This window comes from Corylus avellana, chromosome 3, assembly GCF_965113065.1.
Source record: "Corylus avellana chromosome 3, dhCorAvel1.hap1.2, whole genome shotgun sequence".
Taxonomy (NCBI): Eukaryota; Viridiplantae; Streptophyta; class Magnoliopsida; order Fagales; family Betulaceae; genus Corylus; species Corylus avellana.
This window is the reverse complement of record NC_142492.1, coordinates 28,129,248-28,151,733: the sequence shown is the minus strand read 5'-3', so window position 1 is coordinate 28,151,733 and position 22,486 is coordinate 28,129,248. Positions and strand designations below refer to the sequence as shown.

Here is a 22,486-nt window from a genome sequence, read left to right as displayed (position 1 = left end):
TCGAAATATGATAGTTTGGGTAGGTTTTTAAAAGGAATCCGAACCTCCTTCAAACATATGTTCAAGAATAAACTTCTTCTATATTTTTATTGGCACTCAAACAATCTTTAAATAGACTTACAACCATATTAATCCTAATGTAAAACAAATTTAAAGCTTTTAACCATAATTAAAACTAAAAAAGACTCTTGCTACAGTCAACAAACCCAACTAAAATGCTACTCAAATCTACTTGAAAGATAGACATAAAGATGAACTTCTTTGCACCACCATCAGCTTCTCTAAATTTAATCATATTCCTTAAATGCAGGAAAAATTCCTAAAAAATCATCTAAAAAGACTCTCTCGGTGTTGCCTAGGTTTAGGGAGCACCAAGGGAAGCGAAAGTGCTTCCCTTAACATTATTTTAATATAAAAATACTTTATCTTTCCTTTATCATTTTTTCGAACAATATTTAATGGTATAAAAAATAAAAAAAAATAAAAAATAAAAATAAAAAGTAGTTTGATTCCATGTATTCAAGAAAAATCTAAGAGAGTCTACCTCTAGTGCTCTAATCATAAGCACCTTAAGACTCTAACAATCACCCTATAATAGGTGGAGAATCTACTTCTAGTGCTCTAATCATAAGCACCTTAAGACTCTAACAATCACCCTATAATAGGTGGATGGATCATCAATGAAAAGCATTTAATTCTCAAGGAACGTTAGAGGTTTTTCAAGACCTTCCTAAAAATTGGTTCCAAATTAACGTGTTACCATTGCATTATGAACATGTTTGAAATTGTGTTAGGAAACTTAAAAAGTACTTTTAGTACGAAAAAGTTATGCCAAATAAAAAGTTGATTTGTTTGGTTAAAAAAAAAAAAAAAACTTTAAAAGTATTTCTTTAATTTTTTTATTTTTTTTTTACTTTAAAAATTGTCAAAACGCACATTTTTTTTTAAAAAAAAAAACTTAAAAATAAAGTTTTTTAAAAAAAACAAAACTTTTTTTTTAAAAAAAAATTAAAAGCTCTATTTTGATACGCAGTCTCAAACATGCTCTATGCCTTTATTTACTACAAAAATAAATCACATATAAAATTGTCACACATCAATTTAAAACCATATATATATATTTTTTAAGAAAAAATAAAAATAAAAATCTTAGAAAAACCTATCATTTCTCTTGGTTCTTTATTCTACCGACCAATCAATAGCTCTCTCCAAATATTGAAATCGGAAATCCCATTCGATAAGGGAGAGAGCTTTGCGGCCAAAAGGCAAAAGCGAAGGAGGAATGCTACAATGCATTCTCCCCACCATCTACTCACCATCTCTTCACTTGGATTTTGATTTTTTCAAAAATAAAATAAAATAAAACAAAAAAGTAAAGAGAGAAGAGATGGTGGGGAGATGGTGGGGAGAATGCAAAAAAGCATTTCCCAAAGCCGAAGTGGGGTGTGGGGGGGAGCTGTTAGCTTGTTTCCACGTGCAGTGAAATTATTTATTTTATATTGTCGGGGGTCCACGTGAGATTTGATGCAACCACTCTACCCTTTGCGACAGCAAATAAAATAGGATAGGCTACATGTGACTCACATTTGCATGGTTAGTCATAAATAAATAATTAAATATAAATATTTCTCGAGATTGAGAAATAGTCTTTAAATATTATGACTTTAATATTATTTGCAGGCCACGATTAAATTAGTATTTTGCACAACAACACCAAAAAAAATAAATTAATTAATTAGTTAGTATTTTGCAAAACATTTTTTAATTTAACGAACAACAAAAATACAAAGTGGCATTGGCATACTCTCACAACCCGAAGTAGAAATACCCCTTTGATTTGATGTTCCACGTTTTTTGGATTGCGGTGGAAATATCTTTGGGAATAACTTTACTTCAGTCGTGGTAAACAAGGAGGGTTTTTTGTCCTCCAATAACTGAATGCCAAATCAGCTAGAAGCAAGAAAATAAAATGAGAACACATGCACTTGATTTTTATCCCCTCACAGCCCCAACCAACCCTGCCTCTGCCAGAGCCGCCGCCGCCTCTCTCCCTCTATCTCTTCATCGGCCACGTGGGGTGGCGCGGGCCACCCCAGAACATTCTGGGGGTGACCGGCGAGCCACCCCCGGCCCATGGGGTGGCACGCGGCCACCCCAGTCACCACCAGGGTGGCTCGCGAGCCACCCCTTGGCCTAGGGGTGGCGCGACGGCCACCCCCAAGCCATGGGAGTGGCTCGCCGGCCATCCCAGATGGCCTAGGGGTGGCCGGATGGGGCTGATGGTCCTCCTTTGTTCTTTGTTTTGGTGTTTTGTTCCCATTTTAAGTTTTTGCATTTTTCTTAAAATGCTGATGTGTCATGTGGTGAATGGTGGGCAGAAAACCCATGTTTTCTGCCCCAACCGTATAGCAACAGCTCTCAATATCTTTTTGTTTTTGTTGGTAGAATTAATTTATCGGACAACCCGTCAACATCCCAAAAAACATATTCTATTTTTTTCGAGGGGTGCGTTTTAAGAGTTATTTTCTAATCTCTATGAAGCAATACAAAAAAACAATGGCTGAGAATTTCTCAAAGATTATCACTTCATGGATTTCTAAGGTATTAAAGGCACACACAAGAAATGCATATAACAATTGTGCAAATAAATCATATATGTATATGTATATGTACATGCATATCATGTATGCATGTTACATGTGGTTTCAATTACAAATTTAAAATTTTGGGGATACCAATCATACATGTATATGAAAAAGAAGAGAATATGTAAATAATGGCATCCTCCACCAACCTTTCAAAACCCCTAGAGGGGAAAGAATGAAGAGTCCAACGTTGGTTCTAGAAACTTCTTGACCTCATATTCAAAAGTTATTATTTGTATGTAATAGTTATGCCCAGAAGAAAAAAATAAATAAATAAATAAATTCATGAAATTGACCGAGAGTTTTTAATTTACTTTCATTTCTTGGAGTAAATTTTTTAGAAGTTTTTAAAATAAGATGTGATTTTTCTTTTTAAGTCGGTCTAGTAATCTATTCATTAGTGAGAAAGAGCGCATTTATTGATTGGCTACATGGTCAAGAATACAAAGAGGACCGTTTTTCATATGAACTTGTCCGTCGACCGACTATTTGATATGTAAACAATGGTTGCCAAAGTAATCATAAAATCTGTTGAAGATTCTGATTCATTTTTCTAAGTCATGTGTTACCATGCATGTGATAATTAATATGGGATCAAAATATTCTAGAATTTTTAGGGTATCTTTATATATATCTTTTATATATATATGATTTATAACTATTAAATGAATTAATTTAAGTAATAAGGCATCACGTTGTCACTTGTCAAAGCCTGTATCAGGTAACATGTGATTAGTTATTAAAGATGAAAGAAAACTATTTTCATTGTATAGTTCATAAATCTAGTAGTTTTTTAATAGAAAAGCCAAAAGCAAATCCAACCCCTCTTGTTTTTTTCCTGTTTATTAATTTAGTTTTGGTCATATGCTAAGTAACTTAAGTTGACGAAATGTGAACGAAATTATTTATGTATGATTAATTAAATAAAATTGAAATGATTAGGATCAATTTAATAGGGACTACTTTATATACTATATATATATATATATATAGTATTTAAAAATGTTCTTAAAACTACTAATTACAAGAATCGACATCAATTTTATTTAATTTTAATTTTGAGACATGCTGTTGGGTTTTTTTCGTGGCCTACTTACATGAATTTTTGCTCACATGATCAAAGAGCCTGTTTGAGATTACGTACTTTTAGTATTTAAAAAATCGTGTCAAATAAAAGCTGGTTTGTTGATAAAAAATTTCGAAAGTTTTTTTTTTTTTTTTTACTCTAAAAATAGTCAAAACGCACTTTTGACAATAGCTTAAAAATGAAACTTTTTTCAAAAAATGTTTTTTTGACTTAAAAACTATATTTCTCGAACATAATTCCAAACAAGCTCTCAAACCTTCAATTAGGTTTTCTTTTTTAATGAAACCATTAAACCACTCTCCTTTCGGTCCATTGGTAAGTTTTCTCTCTCTCTCTCTCTCTCTCTCTCTCTCTTTTTTCCACAAAAATGATATCAAATAAATCTTTAATTTAAACTTTTCAATCGAAGATGGCCCATATAGCTTTATATGGAAAAAGCTTTTAATGATGCTTTGTTTGTAGAGATATGGGTTAGTGCGTGCTTCTTTCTGCACTAGATTACAATTTAACTTGCATGATTTGTTGGGATGTTGTTCCTGCTCTTTTGTCTGCTGCCTGCTGGATCAAATATATAGATATATATTAGACTTGTGTAAATTATTAAGTTTAAGATTAATTAGATCTTGAAATTTTAATTACACTAATATCCCCTCATGCATATTCATAAGAAGTTCAAGTGAGCTGCACTTTGACACTTACCAATTATTATATTAATTATATTTGTCTATTGGATTGCAGCCACTTTAAAGTCATAGGATCCATATTGATACAATTGAATTTTTAGGGTTCTTTTCATAAGGTGAGGTAAAGGTTTATGATGGGAAATTGACCTTCCACATCCACGCGCGTGAAAAGATAGTATGAAATCCTTTCATAATATTATTGGGATACACAATAATTTTCTGCCTAAATTGTTGGCAATTCTAGCTGTTTATATAAAAGAGCTTATATGAAACCTACATATTTTGGTAAGTAGACTAACAGTTCAAAATTTATTTAGACATATATAGACCCTCTCGGTCCAAACTGCTAGCAATTTAGGCCATATGAGACATTTATGCTCAGATAGGTGGTCGGACAGTTCAAAATTTATTTAGACATATATGAACTCTGTTGGTCCAAACTGCTAGCAATTTAGGCCATATGAGACCATACAAAAATTTACTGCAAACTTCTGTATCAATTTAGGCTATATACTCAAAGACGGATTGAGATCTCCTATAATTTTTTTTAAATTTGAGATTCTCAAATTCATAAATTTTAGTCATTCATCTCATTTAACCGTCTAAAATAAGTCTTGTTTTAGCATATAATGAGAAAGCTATCCTCAAGGAATTTAATAAGTCATGTTTCTATATATAGCTTATTTTAGACTTTTAGATGAAATGAACGGTTAAGATTTATGAATTTAAGAATTTTAAATTTTTTTTAAAAAAAATTAAGGATCTCAATCCATGGCGAGACTATCCAAATTTTATTTGTACAGAAGGAATTCAGAAATTTAACTGATGTGGATCTTTGTCCCCATTGGTAATGGCAGCTTAATTAATGAAAAGATTTTTAAAATGGGAGGTTGGAAAGGGAAAGTTTGGGTAACCTTTACTCTTTATTTTATTTGCAGATCGATCATTATAGTAACTATTTTAATGGGTACATATTCCACTTCCCATTCTGAGGAATCTATAACCGGTAGTTGAGGTCCTCTAGTTTTCTTTCCCCTCCCTGGGAAGGGTAGCTGGATGGACTTACTGAGCCTTCAATTCCTTCTTCAACAGTTCCCAAACCTCCATGTTTTTAAATCCTTCACTTCTCTCTCCCTCTCTTGGCTCTCTTCATCACCAAGCAAGCAAGCAAGCAACCATTCTCCATCTCTCTCTCTCTCTCTCTCTCTCTCATTAAATGGCTCCAAAAAACGATGGACCGGCAAAGAAAGTAATGAACAAAGGAGCATGGACAGCAGAGGAAGATCAAAAATTGTCTCAGTACATTGAAATCCATGGTGCAAAGAGGTGGAAGACAATTGCACTCAAAGCAGGTTAATATTACCACATATCTCTAGCTTCATATTAAACAAAAAAGAAAAGAAAAAGAAGTAATCTAGAGAAAGAAAGAAGAGAAAAGCTGCTATATTTTTTTTTCTTGCTTTAATTTTGATGTGCTGTGTTTTTTTTTTTTTTTTTTTTTTTTCTGCAGGTTTAAATCGATGTGGGAAGAGTTGCAGATTGAGATGGTTGAATTATCTGAGACCCAATATCAAAAGAGGCAACATATCAGATGCAGAAGAGGACTTGATACTTAGGCTTCATAAGCTATTGGGGAACAGGTAACTGCCACGTCATCTCAATTCTACAGTGTTTAATTATTGCAATTCTGTTATTCATGACTACCAAAGGACATGTCTGTGTAGGTGGTCTTTAATTGCTGGGAGACTTCCGGGACGAACCGACAACGAGATAAAGAATTATTGGAATTCTCATTTGAGCAAGAAAATAAATCAAAATGAGAAAACACGAGAACCTTCATCTGCACACGAGATTACGCCTCAGAAGACGGATATGGAGGGTGCTAAAGTAAGTGGGACTTCTGAGGGAAATTTTGATGTAAATGAGTTCTTTGACTTCACCGTTGAAGGATCATACGGTCTAGATTGGGTGAACAAATTTCTTGAACTTGACGAGGATTCTTGGCTCACTAAAAAAGGTGAGCATTGTGTAATATAAAAATAACATTTGTTTTCTCCTTTGAAAACCGACTACAATAACAAGAGCGTGATTCTTCAGTAAACTATGAATAAATTTTTCTGCTCATTGTTGTATTTCTGGTACGCGCGAGTTAACGGCCATGAATATAGTAATTATATGCAGAAAACAATGAAGAAAGACAACAATATTATAGTAATAATATGCAGAAAACAATTAAGAAAGACAAGGATATTATATTAATTTATGCAGAAATCTCTTGGAAGTTTCCTGGGTTTGGGGCGAAATATTTACCAAAAGATGGCGTTGTTCCTTTACGTATTTCAAGAGAGCTTGGTTTTCAAGGTGATAATGGAGTCAACGTAAAAGATGAGCTTTTTGTAAACCAGCTGAGCAGGTGGGGGATTTATTTAGTCTATGAAAAAGTCTTCCGTCTTTGCATAAAAAAAAAACATAAATTAACAGCTGTACGTTGGATTAAACCTAATCCTCTTAGCTTTAAGACTTTGTTTCTTCATTTTCTCTAAGGGACTGTTTGTTTCTCCATTGGAGCAGCTCAGCAGCTTATATAAAACCTCTATATATATTGTGTATATTTAGTTAAAAGGGACCTGAAATGATTAGGTCAAGCAGTTTGTCTTGACGTTAATTATCAAAACACATATTTTGCTTTTTGATTAACTTCTTTTATACAAGCAGTACTTTCTTTTCTTTTCTTTTTTTTCAATCATTTGTCTCTCTTTCTTTGCTATAGTGAATAGTCATTTTCTTACTATCTTGGTGATTTAAAAAAATAAAAAAGTAACTTCACAAGGGTACTAAAAGTTTTAGGGGTATAAAGGTTATTTTATCCATTTTAACGTCGGTTTAACGCCGAATCCTAACGGAGATGGGTAAATTGCATCAAATTAAAAATTCGAAGGGTGAAATTGAGGATTTTTAAACTTTGAATGGTCTTTTCAAAACCCGTGAAAGTTTAAGGGACCTTGTGAATTTTCCCAAAAAAAAATACTGATAATTTTTTTTTTTTTTAAATAAAGAACGTAATAAAAAATCTGCTATAGTTTATATTCGAAAAAGTAGTATGTAAAGTAGAAAACTATGATTTTTAATTAGCAAAAATGCATATCATTGTTGAAAATGCTCTTAGAAAAAAATTTAGTTTTTTTTTTTTAATTTTATTTATTTTTTTAAAAAGAGCAACATGGGGAGATCACTATATATAATGAGAAGAAATTAATCGTGCAGAAAACAGTGGAGTCTGTGAGTCTGTGATCTAACTAGCTCTTCAGGCAATTCATGGGGAGATTCTCCATTAATAAGGCAGACAATATCTCTGTGGGCTCAATAATCTAATCCCATGGAGGGTGTGATATTCAGGAAAGAAGACTTGAGACTAAAGTCGACCAGTGTCCCTCAATGATTATATTTTGTACACGAAAAAACAATATATATATCTCCTGCCGATTTTAACGAGGCGTATTATAAGTGATTTATCTTCTAAGTAAATAAGGATCATGAAATCACTTATAAGTTAAACTTAACGTGAATAAAAAAAATATGTCACCTTAACGCCGATTTTAATGTGGTGTATTATAAGTGATTTATCTTCACAGTGGGTCACAATGGTTTTTTTTTTTTTTTTTTTTTTAATTGAGTTAATATTTGAAATTTTTAGGGGTATAAGGGTCATTTTATCCATTACCGTCTAATTTAAATTTAAACTCTAATGATAGAGATGACATTACAAACTTTTTAAACTTGAATACATTAAATTAAGAGTTTTTGAAATTTAGAAAATTTTATTCAAATTTTAAGAATTTATTTTGAAATTTTTACTTCTCATAATTAAATATTTGTACCTTTTAGAACAAATCCATATTTTTCAACTTAAATTTATGGAGCATGTTTATATAAATATTTTTCTTATTGAATAAGGAAATGGTAGAATGGACTAAAACACCGAATAATAGGTAGGCTCCCTAACATCCGCCCTCACAACGAAAAACACAGTACAAAATAAGTGTTTCAGTTCTTTCAATGGGACTACATAAAGCAATTTCAAAAGCACAAGAGAAACAAATAGAGACAAACCTATTTAAGCCCTAGCTATGAAACTGCATTTTAGACTATCATAATGGGAAACAAAAACACAAAGAGAGGAAGGCACCAACACCTTAACCTTAATCGATAACCTTAATCGAAACAAAAGTCTCCGCTACTAAGAGCTTATTTAAGATTGTGTTTGAAAAATAGAGTTTTTAAGTTAAAAAATACTTTTTGACAAAAGCTTAATTTTTAAGTTTTTACCAAAAATACGTTTTTACTATTTTTAAACTTTTTAAACCTAAAAAAATATTTTTAAACCTTTCAAACATGCCATAAATCTAATATAAATATAATATATATGGAGCATATTATTATAAGACATGTTAGCTATGTTTGCCAAGAGAAGGGCTCGACACTGTAGCTGGAACAGCACTGTTCCAGCTACAGTGCCAACTGACACGTGGCAACTTTTTCATCTTAATTTTTTTTTTTTTTAAAAGCAAAATATATATATATGAGGGGAAAGATGGGGTGGTTCCAGCCACCCCTTGGCCAAAATGGGGTGGCCGGACCACCCCATTTTTGGCCAAGGGGGTGGCTCTTGCCACCCCCTGGCCGATCTGGGGGTGGTCGAACCACCCCCGTGGCCCGGCCACCCCATTGGCCAAAAAAAAAAAAAAAGGATCGGTGCATTTGGGGGTGGCCGGACCACCCCCAAGGGGCTGTGGGTGGTTTCGGCCACCCCATACGGTACCACCCCATCTTTCCCCTCATTTTTTTTTTTTTTTTAATATTTTGCTTTAAAAAAAAGAAAATTTAAGATGAAAAAGTTGCCACATGTCAGTTGGCACTGTAGCTGGAACAGTGCAGTTCCAGCTACAGTGCCAGACCCTTCTCTTGGCAAACATAGCTGTTGGGCTACACTCGAACTAGGACCAGTAAATTGAAAGGACAGGCAATAAATTAAAAGTTCGTACGTAGTACAATCAATCCCCATCTGTAGACAGATGGCCACATCACAAGTGATAAGAGATAATTGTAAATTCAATAATTGCATTTTACTATCAAAAGCTTCGTTTGATAATGTTTTTTTAGTTTGATTTTTGTTTTTTTAAGTTTGGGGCAATTTATGAATCGACTGTTGGGGAAGCTTTGGCAGCTCTACACGCAGCCGAACTATGCCGAGATTTGGGTTTTTTTGATGTAATTTTGGAAGGCGATTCATTATTGGTTGTCAAGGCCATTGGGGAGACAGAACAAAATTGGCTTCGATATGGGCATTTAGTGGAAGATACCAAGCTAGTTCTAAGATCCCTCCGTCAATGGAAGATTATCCATATTAAGCGAGAGGCTAATGAAGCGGCTCATGGCTTGGCGAAGGAGGCATCGAGGGTATCAAGGGATAATTTGTGGATTGAGGAGACTCCTACATGTATTTCCAATATTGTTCTTTTAGAGCTTAATGCTCTTTCTTTATAGAGCTAATGAATGCTCTTGTATTCTTTTTTCATCTATGAATGAAGAGTATCTAGTTTTCTTTCAAAAAAAAAAAAAAAAAACTACATTTACCTTTATACCACATTAAAACTTTTTTTAAGCAAAAAGCAACCTCTTTATATTGAATGTCACTTAAGGTCTGTTTAAATGTGCGTTTAAGGAACTTAAAAATGCGTTACACTCAAAAAAATTCGTTTGAAAAAAAAAAGTACCTATTTGATAAAAAAAGGTTGAAAGTGTTTTTAAGGATCCAGAAAGTATAAAAATAACCAAAATGCATTTTTTGCCAAAAAAAGCTTTTTGACTTAGGGTGCGTTTGGGAGTGCGTTTTTTAAAAAATAATCTGCGATTTTAAACCAAATCGCAATTTTAGAGTGTTTGGGATTGCGATTTTAAAAACTCAAATTTTAAAATCGCAAAAAAATCTGCGATTTCCATAAGCTGATTAGAGAGTGCTTATTTGAAAAAGTGCGAATTTAAAACAAAATCACAATTTCTATTAAAAAGATATTTGGTGCAATAGTTACCTTTTTTAGAACGAGAATGAAAAAAATACCAAGACTACCCACCTAAAATATATTAAAACCCTTATTTTATCTTTTCTTTTTTTTTTCTTCATCCTCTCTGTCTTGTTCATCCTTATTGGTAATTTGGTCATGAAACCACAATTATATGCTAATGTTATCAAAACACTCAATTGATAAAAAAAAGTATTTTTTAGTATGTTTTACCAAACACCTATGCGATTTTAAAAAGTAGCGATTTTTAAAACGCAATTTTTAAAAATGCAATTTTTAAAATCGCACTTATTGAAATCGCACTCCCAAACGAGCCCTTAAACGATCTATTTTTTAAACGCAATCCTCTAAATAATGTTATGCATTTTAAATAATTAAAAAGTATAACTTTTTGCTTTCCCTACTACTTTTTCAAGAGTAATGATGGAAAGCACGCCTGGCGTGCATCAACAGTGATGCACGCCAGGCACAAAATTTTTTTTTTTTATTATTTTATTATTATTTTATTATTTTTTAAAAAAAAAAAAAAAAAAAAAAAAAATTTTTTGCACTGGCTTGCGTGGGCGTGCCACGCACGCCGCGTGCTTTGCATCATTACTCCCTTTTTCAATATAAATTCTAATATATATTGTTTTCTTAAACCACTGAGAGAGGAGAGAGAAATTATTTAAAAAAGAATACGTAAGCTATAGTGCTTGTCTAAAAGTAGCTAATTAAAAAACAAAATATTTGTTTTAAATAAGAATGTAATGATATTTAACTATACTGTTTACTCATGCCGGACGAATAGTATGTACAAATTTAATGTTTCAATTGTTTTTTTTTTTAATATTCATATATACTGTTCACCAAACGTGAGTAACGTGAGTACTGATGACTCACGCGGATATATGAATATTTTGAAATAGTTATGGAACTGAGATTGGGTTGAATATCAGTTGATAGTTGTAATAGTCGGGGAATGATATTGATGGTTACTTTATAATAAACAAACGTACGGAGGGTACATTTTCATTTCAGGACGGCAAATTGCAATAATTGAGGTTTGAATGTAGGTAGGCTGATGGCGGCATCCTAATTAAACCAGCACAAGACGACTTTTTGAACTAATTTTCAATTCACACAATAATGTGGTGCACATTTTATAGTACATTATTTGTGGCAAGTGGGACTGGAGCTAACAATCAGTCCTTCCACAGGAGACAGGACATCTTTCAAATGTTCCTTCAATGGATTCGGACACACAATAATTATTTTCCGTTGAAATTTTTAATAATTTAAACAGATAATGTTTTAGTTCTTGAAATCAATTTTTTTTTTTTTTTTCTCTAAAAACAAATGTCAATTTAATAAAGAAGAGTAATATAATTTTCTCCAATTTAATTTGAAGGAAAAACTTTGTCACAATTTATTAACTTGAATGTTGTTTTCATTGGTTAGAAGATGTGACCGTCAAATTCTCACAAAATACTCTCAAATCGTGGCGAGGAAAATGAAAATGAGAGAGGATTACGCATAGAGTAAAATTTTGGGGATAGAAGAGAAGATTACGTTAATTTACTGTATGACTTGAAGTGAGAGCTGATGTATAATCTTAGCTGGTGTTCTAAAATGATATGAAAAACCCTAGTTGTCATTTTTTAAAGTAAGAAATTAATAATATGTCTCGTGTTTTTATAGGGTATGTTGTAACAAAGTAACAGATTCTGTTAAGTTATTTAACGGAAATTGATTTTATGGAGTAAACTGTTATTTTGACCTACCCTGAAAACATATAAATTATTTTTTATACTACAAGGAGTGATTTGTAATTTATGCCAACTACATGGACATATAAATTATTTTTTATACGACATGGAATGATTTGTAATTTAGGCAAACTATAGGGGCTAATTTTGCATCTATCCCGAAAATTTATGACACCCACCTGGTCAAATAGGTAGTCGAGGTAGTCCAATTTGGACACGTAGGTTTCACACCACATCAATTACCTGTCATGCCTAGATAAATGGCTAGACAACCCAACATTTATTTGGATAAATAAGTCTCATATAAAACCTCTCATATTACTTGTCTAAATTACTAGTAATTCAAACAGGAAATTGCTAGGAATAAGATCCTTATCAGGTCACTTCAAGAATAAAAAAAAACACTTGTATTACTGTACATTCAAACCAGCCTTTACAAATTCAATGCATTTGTGGGAGAACTTATTAAAATGGCTAGGAATTTGTGATTTGAATCTGGTTCAGCCTGTTAAACCATATTGAATGAAGAATCATATGAAACAAATCATATCTAATTGGTCTAGGGTTCCAAAGAAAATGCTTCTGCACCATCTTGACATTAGTTTGCATGTTGAGATATCTTCTGAGAGGAATAGCCAACAAAATCTCCTTCAGCTTGGGAATATCCTGCTCAGCCACAATAACAGAGAAAGCACTCCAGTCCAGCACTTCACTGAAAGGAAGCACAAAATTATCTGCAATAATTACAGGAACACACTCATAATATATAGCCTCAACAATCCTAGGGCTGTTCACTTCATACCCCATTGGGCACAAACAGTATTTACTACTTTTCATGTGTTGAACATAAGACATCTTTCTGGAGACTCTATCTGGCAGAGGCCCATAGATTCTCATGTCTTCATCCTTATCTCTCCAATACTTGAGCAGTGTGGGACGGACTCTCCCATGCATGTTTCCTGCAAAGAAGGCAAGAATAGGGCGCTGTGAGACTCTATTCCCTCCAACATTTCTAAGAGGTCTTCTAGGGGTCCTTATGGTAGTTTCTGGGAGGGAAACATCCTTTCCAGCCACAAAAACTCCTTCTGATTGGTCTGCATTGCATAGAGCTTTTATGGTGTTTCTGCTTAGCTCCTCATGTTCAGTCACTGTGTAAGGGCCCTACAAGGTTGAAATAGAACATATAAAAAGTTAGGTGAGTAAATATGGCGACAGAGACTTGACACATTAATATTGATAATACACTGATGCTCAAATTCCAGAAGTGAACAGAATAAAAGTTAGGAAATTTTGGAGGATCTCTTTCTCTATCTCAATGTTAGGTAACTTGAAATTTTGGAGTCCCAGCCATTGCTAACTTTTTAAGTGAGATAGCTGCATCTCCAACCAGAACTAGAAATTGGTATGAAATGATTTTGCAAAGGGTTTCATTTTATGCGAGGCGCAAATGGTGTTCTAAGAGCCTGTTTGGGATTGTATTAATAAGCTTAAAAAGTGCTTTTAGTATATGAAAAGCTGTGCTAAGCAAAAATAGGTATGTTTGATAATACAAAAAAAAAAAAAAAAAAAACTTAAAAAGCATTTTTTGACTTTTTTGCGATAAAAAAAAGCCTAAAACTGTGCTTTTGGGAAAGCTTAGAAATTAGGCTTTTTCTAAAAAGCTATTTCAGACTTTTTCTATAGACAAAAACTCTATTTTATAACGTAATCCCAAATAGGCTTTAAGAACACATACTAAATAATGTGTGTGTGTGTGAGAGGGAGAGAGAGAGAGGAACTTTTAAGACGACAGCTGCTAACACAAATTTTTATAGCAAAAAATACAAAGAGAAGTAGAGAAGCCCTTAAGTGTTGAAGCACTCCTTACAGAAAATAGTCCAATGGCATAATAGGTAATGCATAATTCGATGTCAAAGATGATATGCACCATTATACATCCTCTTCATTAATTACAGGACCTTATCTATGTATATCTATAAAGGTCCCATCATTCTGTATTGAACTTTAATGGCTGGGACCTAACTCTGTTGGTTGTGCATGTGGTGTAGAGTTAGATCCATCCCATCATTTTTTCTCCCCTTACAAATATGAGTAATGCTAGAAGTCTCTCTTATGTCACTCCAAGAATTTTGTGGCTTTTAAAATCATCATTGGACTTGTGATTGATTATTATTGAATTTTGATCAACCGGTGATTTTAAAAGTCACCTCATTCTTGAGGTGACATAAGAATGACTTTTAAAATTACTCTTCAAACATATAAGTTGCACCTGTTTATCCCAAAGAAACTTCTAAACTATAATTGCACTGAGAGCAACATTTTGATTTTTGTTCATGAAGGCTTAACATCTCTAATATAGATATAAATGAAAACAAAATTGCTTATGTTTGAGGAATTGTCAAAGTAAGCAAAATTAGACACACACACATATAACATTTCTATGACCAAAACAAAAGAGGCTATTGTACCCAGTCGTGGCAAGCGGCGAGGAAATGATCTGATCCATGTGTGCGGTTCCAGAAGGGATACTTGGCAGCAATCATGTTCACATAGTCCCTCAGGAAGATTGACAGCGGTCTCATATTATGTGACTCAGGCACATAGAGTGTCATTTGCAGCTGGCGTGCACTATAAGGCAAATAAAATAAGTGAGCCTTTTCAGGGTCTCTCGTCACAAATTGCCTGTTTGCCTCTATCAACTTCATGAACCATCCTTCAGAAGCATAAATTCCACTGAGATGAGGTTCGTGAAATATAGGCCTCGCTCCATCAGGGTAAATGAACACTTTAAGTGTCATTTCCATCAATTTGTAGCTCCTGCAAATGAGGAAAATCAACGGCTTTTATACTACTCCTATCAACTAAAGAATAAAAGTGAAGGAAATGGCATAAAGGTCAACAATCTCAAAACAACTCTGCCATTAATGTAGTTTCTAATGTTTATATCAGCTTGTCTCAGATATGGGAACAACTAATGACAACTTACTGGCTAATACTAATCATAGCTGCAAAAATCAACCTTATTACTCATATGTATGACATGCAAATGATTTTGATTTCTCAAGAAACACTGCATTGTACTCTTAAAACTATCCGATTTCAAAGTACAAACAACTATTTCTTCTGACTATTCATCTATTCACTGTTACCTACCAACAACTACCTTGTTATCCCATGACAAACTGTCAACCATTATGCTGAAATTGGTACACACCCACCAAACACTTTTGCATCTTTCAAGACGCATGGCTTTTTTCTTTTCTTTTCTTTTTTTTTTTTTCTTTTTTTTTTTTAATATATTTTTTTTATTGAAGTCATGTTGATGAATTGAAGTGCCTACCTAACATAGCATCAATATAGATCAATCTTTCAAGCAATCCCCTCTACTGCCTTCACCTTCTTATATGAGAATGATTTTATTTGGGCAAGAGCGTTCACCTCCTTATATGAGAGTGATTTATATTGGTGAGAGCTCCTCACACAGGATAATTGCATGGGACTGAATTTGTATAAAAGAAAGAAGGAAACATAGACATGGAACTTTTGCTGTTTTAGAATTACTTATTTTACCAAGCCTAGTTAAATCATTGAGACTTTTCTCAATCTTTGCTGTTTTTCTTTTGAAGTGGGGAGGGAAAGGATGCACCTACAGAGTTCCAACACTTTGATTAAAAGTACCAATTTCTCTCATTTCCTTTCATGATCAACAAGTCACGGGGTTCTTACAAATATCAACCTTGAACTTTAAGGCGGGTATCAATTTGGTCCCTGCATTATCAATTTCAACAATTAACCTCTTAAATTTAACCCCAAGGAGTTGGCTCAAGTGGTAAATGGTAAGGGCTTTGGTCTTGGTGGCATTCTTATCAAGTCTAAGGTTCGAATTCCCTTGAATGCAAATAATTCTTTGGGGTCAGCTAGCCAGCAAAGCTGGAGTATTACCCGATCCGTGTGGAGGGAATGCTTTGTCAAGCGAGGAAGCATACCAGTCACCTCGTCTTCGTCTAAGATCCACTTTTTTCAGAAGAATCTAGATATTCAACTTTGTAGGACGAAGACAAAGATCTCTTAGCCTCCACTCTCCACCCATCACTGAGTATTCCGACCAACTACGACTCCATTAGTTTACCACCCCAACTTTTCACCTTTTTTTTTTCTTTCCATGAGGCGTTGCTACTGTGACTTAACTTTAAGAATAACAATATAATTATAATAACTGTAAGAACAATACCAAAGCACTAACTGAAAACCTCATTAACATTTACACATAACCACACAACTCTGTTTATACTTGCATTCTACTAATAAAATGTTTCATACTTCCTAAACCTAAACATATAAAAAAGATACTATTATAACCCAAACCTGATCAAACCTCTGTCAAGCTTTGTCTGGGTTTCAAAATACTATGTCTTCTTCAACTTCTAAGGAAAGTAGTCCAAACAGTGGGGCTCTCCTGGGCTTATGTCCTCTACAGCTGTAAATTTTAACAATTTACAGGTGGAACTTGTGAGTCCATGTTCAGTAAGTAAATGCAAATAATTATGCTATGTGTATGTGAGCCCTTTAAAATTTTCTCTCTTTTTGTTAATGCAAGAAAATCCTTATTTATTGAGTGTCTAAAAATGGGAGAGACTTTCGATTTCAACATTTCCTGAACATGAAACATAAATATTGTTAGTGACTTAGTCTTCCCTTAGCCTGTGTCGAACTGACTACCATGTTCGACTTGGGAGTGTTGAATGTTCTCCCCCATTCAACCAATAGGGTCAAGAAAACCACCCCGCTCAACTAAGGCTCTGAATGATTGACCCCAAACAGATTGGATTGTTGAATGTCCTCCTCCATTCAACCAAAATAAATTAACCACATACACATTAGGTTTGTCAAGTTCACCACCCTACTCGACTTGGGAAACAAATTAACCCCATTCAATTAAGGCATGTTGAGTGTACTACCCCCGCTCAACACCGGGTTTCAAACGTATAATCCCTGAACAAACTGGGCTTGCCTTGGGTAAACTTTTGTACAGTAAAATTTATACTTTTCTATATTCATAAAACTTTTCTTGAAAATAACCTTTAAAAATATACTTGTATTGTGTATACTTTTCATAAATTTCTTTTGTAAACCGTTTTCTCAATTGTAAATGATCAAGAGCAGGCTCATATCCACAAAATATTAGTATCATGGCACACAAGTAAATGCATGCAAATAGTATCACTACTAGTAAAGAGATTTACTTACAGATGCATGTAAAAACACATTTAAATTCTCTAGCAGACGAACATATTTACTTACAAATGCATATAAAAATAATCTAGATGGTCAGAATATTTACTTATTATGCATGTAAGAATACATTTAATACTTCAGTTGGTCAGAGGATATACTTACAAGTTTTGGTCAAACATTTGCTAAGGTTTGTACTGTATCACATGCTCGTTTGCAACACATCATGCTCATTAATTAGGATTCTTTTTCTTTGAAAAACCTAACACTTCACCTAGACTTTAAACACCCTCCTTTCTCTAGAAAACCCTTATCAACCAAGACATTATGTGACTTCCTCGTTTGAATGGACTACGACCGAGCATTGAACGAGACATTCTATTATTATCTCGTTTGAACGAACCCATTTTCGTTCGAACGAGAATTTCTTATCTCAAAATTTTCAACGTAAAAGTCATTATGAGCCCAAATTTTCCCATCACTAATCTCTTCTTCCATATCATTCTGAAATATGCATTTGACACACTATTCCTTAGGATTTCAGGTTCTCTGGTCAGGATTCATTAATTGGCCAAAGATTGAACAATCCGAAAGATAAACCAAAGAAAAAAATTGAGGGAGGGAAATGAATTTTCAAGGACACAATTTATTTAACAAGAGAAGAATGACAAAACTCACTGCAAACTATCATATCTTAAGGTAGATAAACTAATTCTCATTACTTTTTTTTTTAATAAGAAATTTCATTATTTGATAAAGCGCAAAGGGGCATGCAACCCTACCACACATGAATTATACAAAGAACCCCTAATCTGACAAAAAAGAACAAAAACTACAAAAATCTGCAAAACTAGAAACAAGCAGACTATAATGGGCAAATATCCAGGTATATATATAAAGTGTTGATCACAAACTCCCGCAACTCTGTCACTGAAATCTCTACATCTTTAAAGTTCGGGGCATTTCTCTCTCGCCAAAGACACAACATTACGCACAATGGAGCAAACCTCCATACTTCCGTAATTGTACCTCGCCCAACCTGTCCTCCCTAACAATCCAACAAATCAATCACCCGACTAGGCATAATCCACTCCACATCAAACATATTAAGAATGAAGCTCCATTATTCTCTCGCAATTTCACAATGAATTATGTAATGGAAGAAAATTTATGACTCAGTGATGCCTAATTGAAAATATTGAAAACCTAGGGATTCATTTTCGCTAAGACAATTTCAATACTTAATAATTGAAGCTAGAAAGTGAGATAAATGTTAAAGGCTAAGCAATTAACATATGGAGCTAAATTACGATTTGTAACGCATCATATCGTAATTATGAAACCTTAAGGTCTGTAAACATTTTGATTAAGCTTAATTTCTAATGTGAATATCATTCAAAATTAATTTAGTTATGATATATGTTGATACATTTAACCACGTGACAGAGTATTGATTGTGTGTCCCTGTGAGGGAGAGGAAAAATTAGCAAAAGGAGCTTGCCGGGCATGGTGGCGGGAGATACCTTTTAGCTAGGAATGGACAGATACTACTAGTGTGACCGAGTCTTCCACATTGGAAGCAAAATTCCAAAAGCCGCTCATAGTTCATCTGAATTCAAACTAGTGGTTTATCCTGTCACCTACGCATGAAACCCGGTGAGAGAGGGTTGTTGATGTTAACTTCGATTTCCACCCTGAAGAAATTCTTTTAGTGAATACCTTCTATCTTGGCATCATGCTTAAGCCAGCCGGGGATTTTAGAGAAAGGAATAAGGCTAAAAAGATCAGAAAGGCAAAAGATGAAGATGATCCTACCTAACGCATGCAACCATCTTTTTATAATAGTTTGTCTCATAACCGTCTACCACGTGCCCTTTCCCTATTGGCGAATCCCCTATAACCGAACAACCCACACCTCCCCTCACCTGCCTCATGGTCCCCAACCTCATGCCAGGAATAAAGGGGATTGATGTTGAGGTTGCAAGGGGCAAGGGAGTGAGTGTGGTAGGAGCAAGGTGCTCTCGGGTTCTTCCTTGGGTTGGCAGGCCTTAAATTAGTGGGCCCCTAACAAGACGAGCCCAAGCCCCAAAGGTCCGCCACCACTATGTATGATCATGTGTTATACTTTCTTTAAGACTTAATTTATGCAAAAATCGGCTCACATAATCAAATTTTAAATAGTGAAGCATCACACATAGAAATTTGGATCAGTTTGGATCTTGGGTTGTGACATAATATGTGACAAAATAAATTTAATCCAATCAACCCAATGACAATTAGACCAATCACAAGGCATAGCGTGGTAAAAAACAATATAAAAGTCATATAGGCACCAGGAAGCATGATGGGGTAACCATGGAAAAGGTTCTATGAAATATACCTTTTGAAAACAGAAACGTTCCGAAACAAAGGGGAAAATAGCTCAGGATCATCAATAACTACTGGAGCATGCTCAATCTCTTTTTTAGCATACATCAGCGCCTCATTTGGTGACAAGGACCAAATGTATCTCTGAAAATATAGCCACAGAGGTAAATTTATTGTTAATAGCTTCCTTTGTTATGCTACAAAGGAAAACAAAATTAGAACTCTCAATACTTCTACCTGGAAGCGAGAAGGCACTATTTTACGAGGAGGGAGAGGAGGTAGCAGCTTTGGCTTGTCATCTAGTTTGATATTCTTTTTCCTTCTTCTAGATATAGATTTAGATTTAGAATTTTTCCTCATGGGAGCAGTCACTCTCTTCGGCTCAACTGGCATTGATTGGATCAACTTAATAGAAGAATTCACTGAAACAACAGGGGCAGCTAGAACAAACTGAAACTCTTCAACCCTTGCCTTAGTGAGGGTCTCACTCAATGGAATAGTACTATTCAAAGATTCATATGATGAAACTGTAACATGTGGTGACAGAAACCATATCTCCAGGGAATAAGGAAGGCTAAACATCTGAAACACAACACCAGCTATTGTCAAAATGGCCCCAACCAAAAACAGTGTTCTCCAATCAACTTTGTACCCCACACAACGGCGGATAAGTTCCTTCATCAGGATAATGGCAATGCACCACAATGATCTTTTCATCTCATTGTACTAGATAAACCTTGCCCATTATCAATAAAAAAGCAAAAAGAAGGAGCCCAGTGATCATAACATGAGCATATCATTCTAAACATTATTTGCCTCTAAGGACTGCATCAAATTGGCATGCCTTTTTGTTCTTGACAAGGTTAAACTCGATTCCATCTCACCAATAGTTGTCAAATCCACAATCTAATAATTCCAGCTTCTCAATAAGAGACTGAGACATAAAACAAAAAAAATAAATAAATTGAAGATCTTTTCAAAAAAATGTTAGAAGAAAAATTACAACAGTAATTAAATAGTTCCTCATCAAGTTTCTGTCATGATCAAAGGGAAAAAATCTGATTGGTAGCACATAAAAGGAATACCTGACAGACATAAATGAAAGAAAAAACTGAAAACTGGAAACAGAGAGAGGTAGAGTATTAAAGTACAAGTTCATGAAATATGAAGGAAAAAAATTGAAAGAAAGATAACCAATTTTGTGTCCATGCTTATGAACTACTTGATTTCTTTGTCAGATTGAGTGGAAGCATTAAAGAGATTCAAAGAAAGCCATTCAATAAAATCAAATAGTATTTTAACCTATACATTTTCCATACAAATATGATATTTAATTTCAGCACTCAATAGCTATTACATTTTAACCAAAATACTATCAAATTGCATATGAAATAACCCTAGCAAACCCAGCAAACTAAAATCAAGTTTCCAGGGTTTAATGGGGTTAGGGTGCCATTGCAAGAAATATGATCCTCATTTTCCATTGAATTTCGAACAATATTACCCGTAATCATTTCCAGAGCTAGCTATTCATCAGTTAATTTGTTAGCATACTCAAAAACCATATCTTTAATGGATATTCAATCCAAATTTTCAACAATTCACCACAAATCAAGCAATTTGGCCCATCCAGGCAATGAAAAACTAGGCTACAAATTTTTGATTACCACATAAATGGAATTGTTTTTATTATTCTCTAACCAAAAAAGAAAAGGCCCCCATCTAAAATTTTCTCTCTTTTTTTTTGTTTTCTTCCTCTTGTTTCTATCACAGTTCCAAAAAATAAAATAAAGAATGTATTGTAGAAGCTGAAATTGTGACGGGAAAAAGGTAAAGCAAAGAGACAAAGAAAGAGTCAATACGAAGGAACATAAATGACAGAATCAAATATGAAACATAATATAGTAGTAACCATACCTTCATCCAACGAACACGAAGAGATACAACGGAGTTTATAACTGTAGGAATTGTAGGAAAAGGTAGAGACAGAGACAGAGATAGAGAGATAGAGAGACAGAGAGAGGGTGGCAAGGTTGAATGGAGGGAAACAGAGAGGATGGGAAGGATGACACGGTAATCCTATATATAGCTCTATGACATTTCATGTATGCGATTACTAAAATTAACGAAAAACTGATTTTTGTACTTTTTTTTTCTTTTAAGTCTGCAAGAGTCGTTGACTTTGTATGCTCTTTTATGTTTTATTTTTTAGTTTTTTGGTAGTTGGTAGAACTAAACCTGGAAAAGTATTAATTTGCGTGGAAAATAATTTTAGTTAAATTATTGTTTAGTGAAAAATAAAATCATTTTCCTACCCAATTTAAAATGTTTTCGATTTTACCACGATTTTTCGGTCATACCAAATACCGAAAAATATGAAAAACGTTTTACGTCGAAGCAAACGGAGCCTAAGAGTACGTTTGTCATTACGATTTTACATATTAAACTACAACTCAATTGACTATGTCATTCGTAAACTTTCAATTACGATAATGTCCGCATAATGATGAAAATATTCTTAATAAATTTTTTTTTAAAAAAAATAAAAAATAAATAAAACTAAAACTTTTTTCTTTTTTAAAAAAAGAAAAAAAAAATAAGTGGATTGTAAATTTAAAAATGACTAAGAACATGATGCAAGTAA

The 22,486-nt window shown here is 33.8% G+C and overlaps 2 protein-coding genes across 2 annotated transcripts; one reads left to right on the top strand and one right to left on the bottom strand.

Moving 5' to 3' along the window:
- Positions 1-5,442: 5,442 nt before the first annotated feature.
- On the top strand, positions 5,443-6,547 carry LOC132175768 (transcription factor MYB114). The gene is made up of 3 exons (XM_059587815.2): positions 5,443-5,767; positions 5,926-6,055; positions 6,140-6,547. The coding sequence occupies exons 1-3, from the start codon at positions 5,632-5,634 to the stop codon at positions 6,450-6,452; spliced, it is 579 nt and encodes a 192-aa protein (XP_059443798.1). The 5' UTR covers positions 5,443-5,631; the 3' UTR covers positions 6,453-6,547.
- Positions 6,548-12,619: 6,072 nt separating this feature from the next.
- Positions 12,620-21,879, bottom strand: LOC132173309 (Exostosin family protein). Its single transcript, XM_059584766.2, has 5 exons — positions 21,760-21,879; positions 20,080-20,776; positions 19,856-19,986; positions 14,712-15,060; positions 12,620-13,404 (listed from the first exon to the last, which is right to left on the bottom strand). The coding sequence occupies exons 2-5, from the start codon at positions 20,557-20,559 to the stop codon at positions 12,718-12,720; spliced, it is 1,647 nt and encodes a 548-aa protein (XP_059440749.2). The 5' UTR covers positions 20,560-20,776; positions 21,760-21,879; the 3' UTR covers positions 12,620-12,717.
- Between the last annotated feature and the right edge of the window lie 607 nt (positions 21,880-22,486).

What these genes read in the sequence shown, in the direction of transcription:
- LOC132175768 (XM_059587815.2), top strand. Translation starts at nt 5,632, where the DNA reads ATGGCTCCAAAAAACGATGGACCGGCAAAGAAAGTAATGAACAAAGGA. An exon ending in GACAATTGCACTCAAAGCAG is followed by an intron (nt 5,768 to 5,925) that starts GTTAATATTACC and finishes TTTTTTCTGCAG; the next exon opens with GTTTAAATCGATGTGGGAAG. An exon ending in CATAAGCTATTGGGGAACAG is followed by an intron (nt 6,056 to 6,139) that starts GTAACTGCCACG and finishes ATGTCTGTGTAG; the next exon opens with GTGGTCTTTAATTGCTGGGA.
- LOC132173309 (XM_059584766.2), bottom strand. Translation starts at nt 20,559, where the DNA reads ATGAAAAGATCATTGTGGTGCATTGCCATTATCCTGATGAAGGAACTT. An exon ending in TAGTGCCTTCTCGCTTCCAG is followed by an intron (nt 19,987 to 20,079) that starts GTAGAAGTATTG and finishes CTATATTTTCAG; the next exon opens with AGATACATTTGGTCCTTGTC. An exon ending in TCGCCGCTTGCCACGACTGG is followed by an intron (nt 13,405 to 14,711) that starts GTACAATAGCCT and finishes TCAACCTTGTAG; the next exon opens with GGCCCTTACACAGTGACTGA.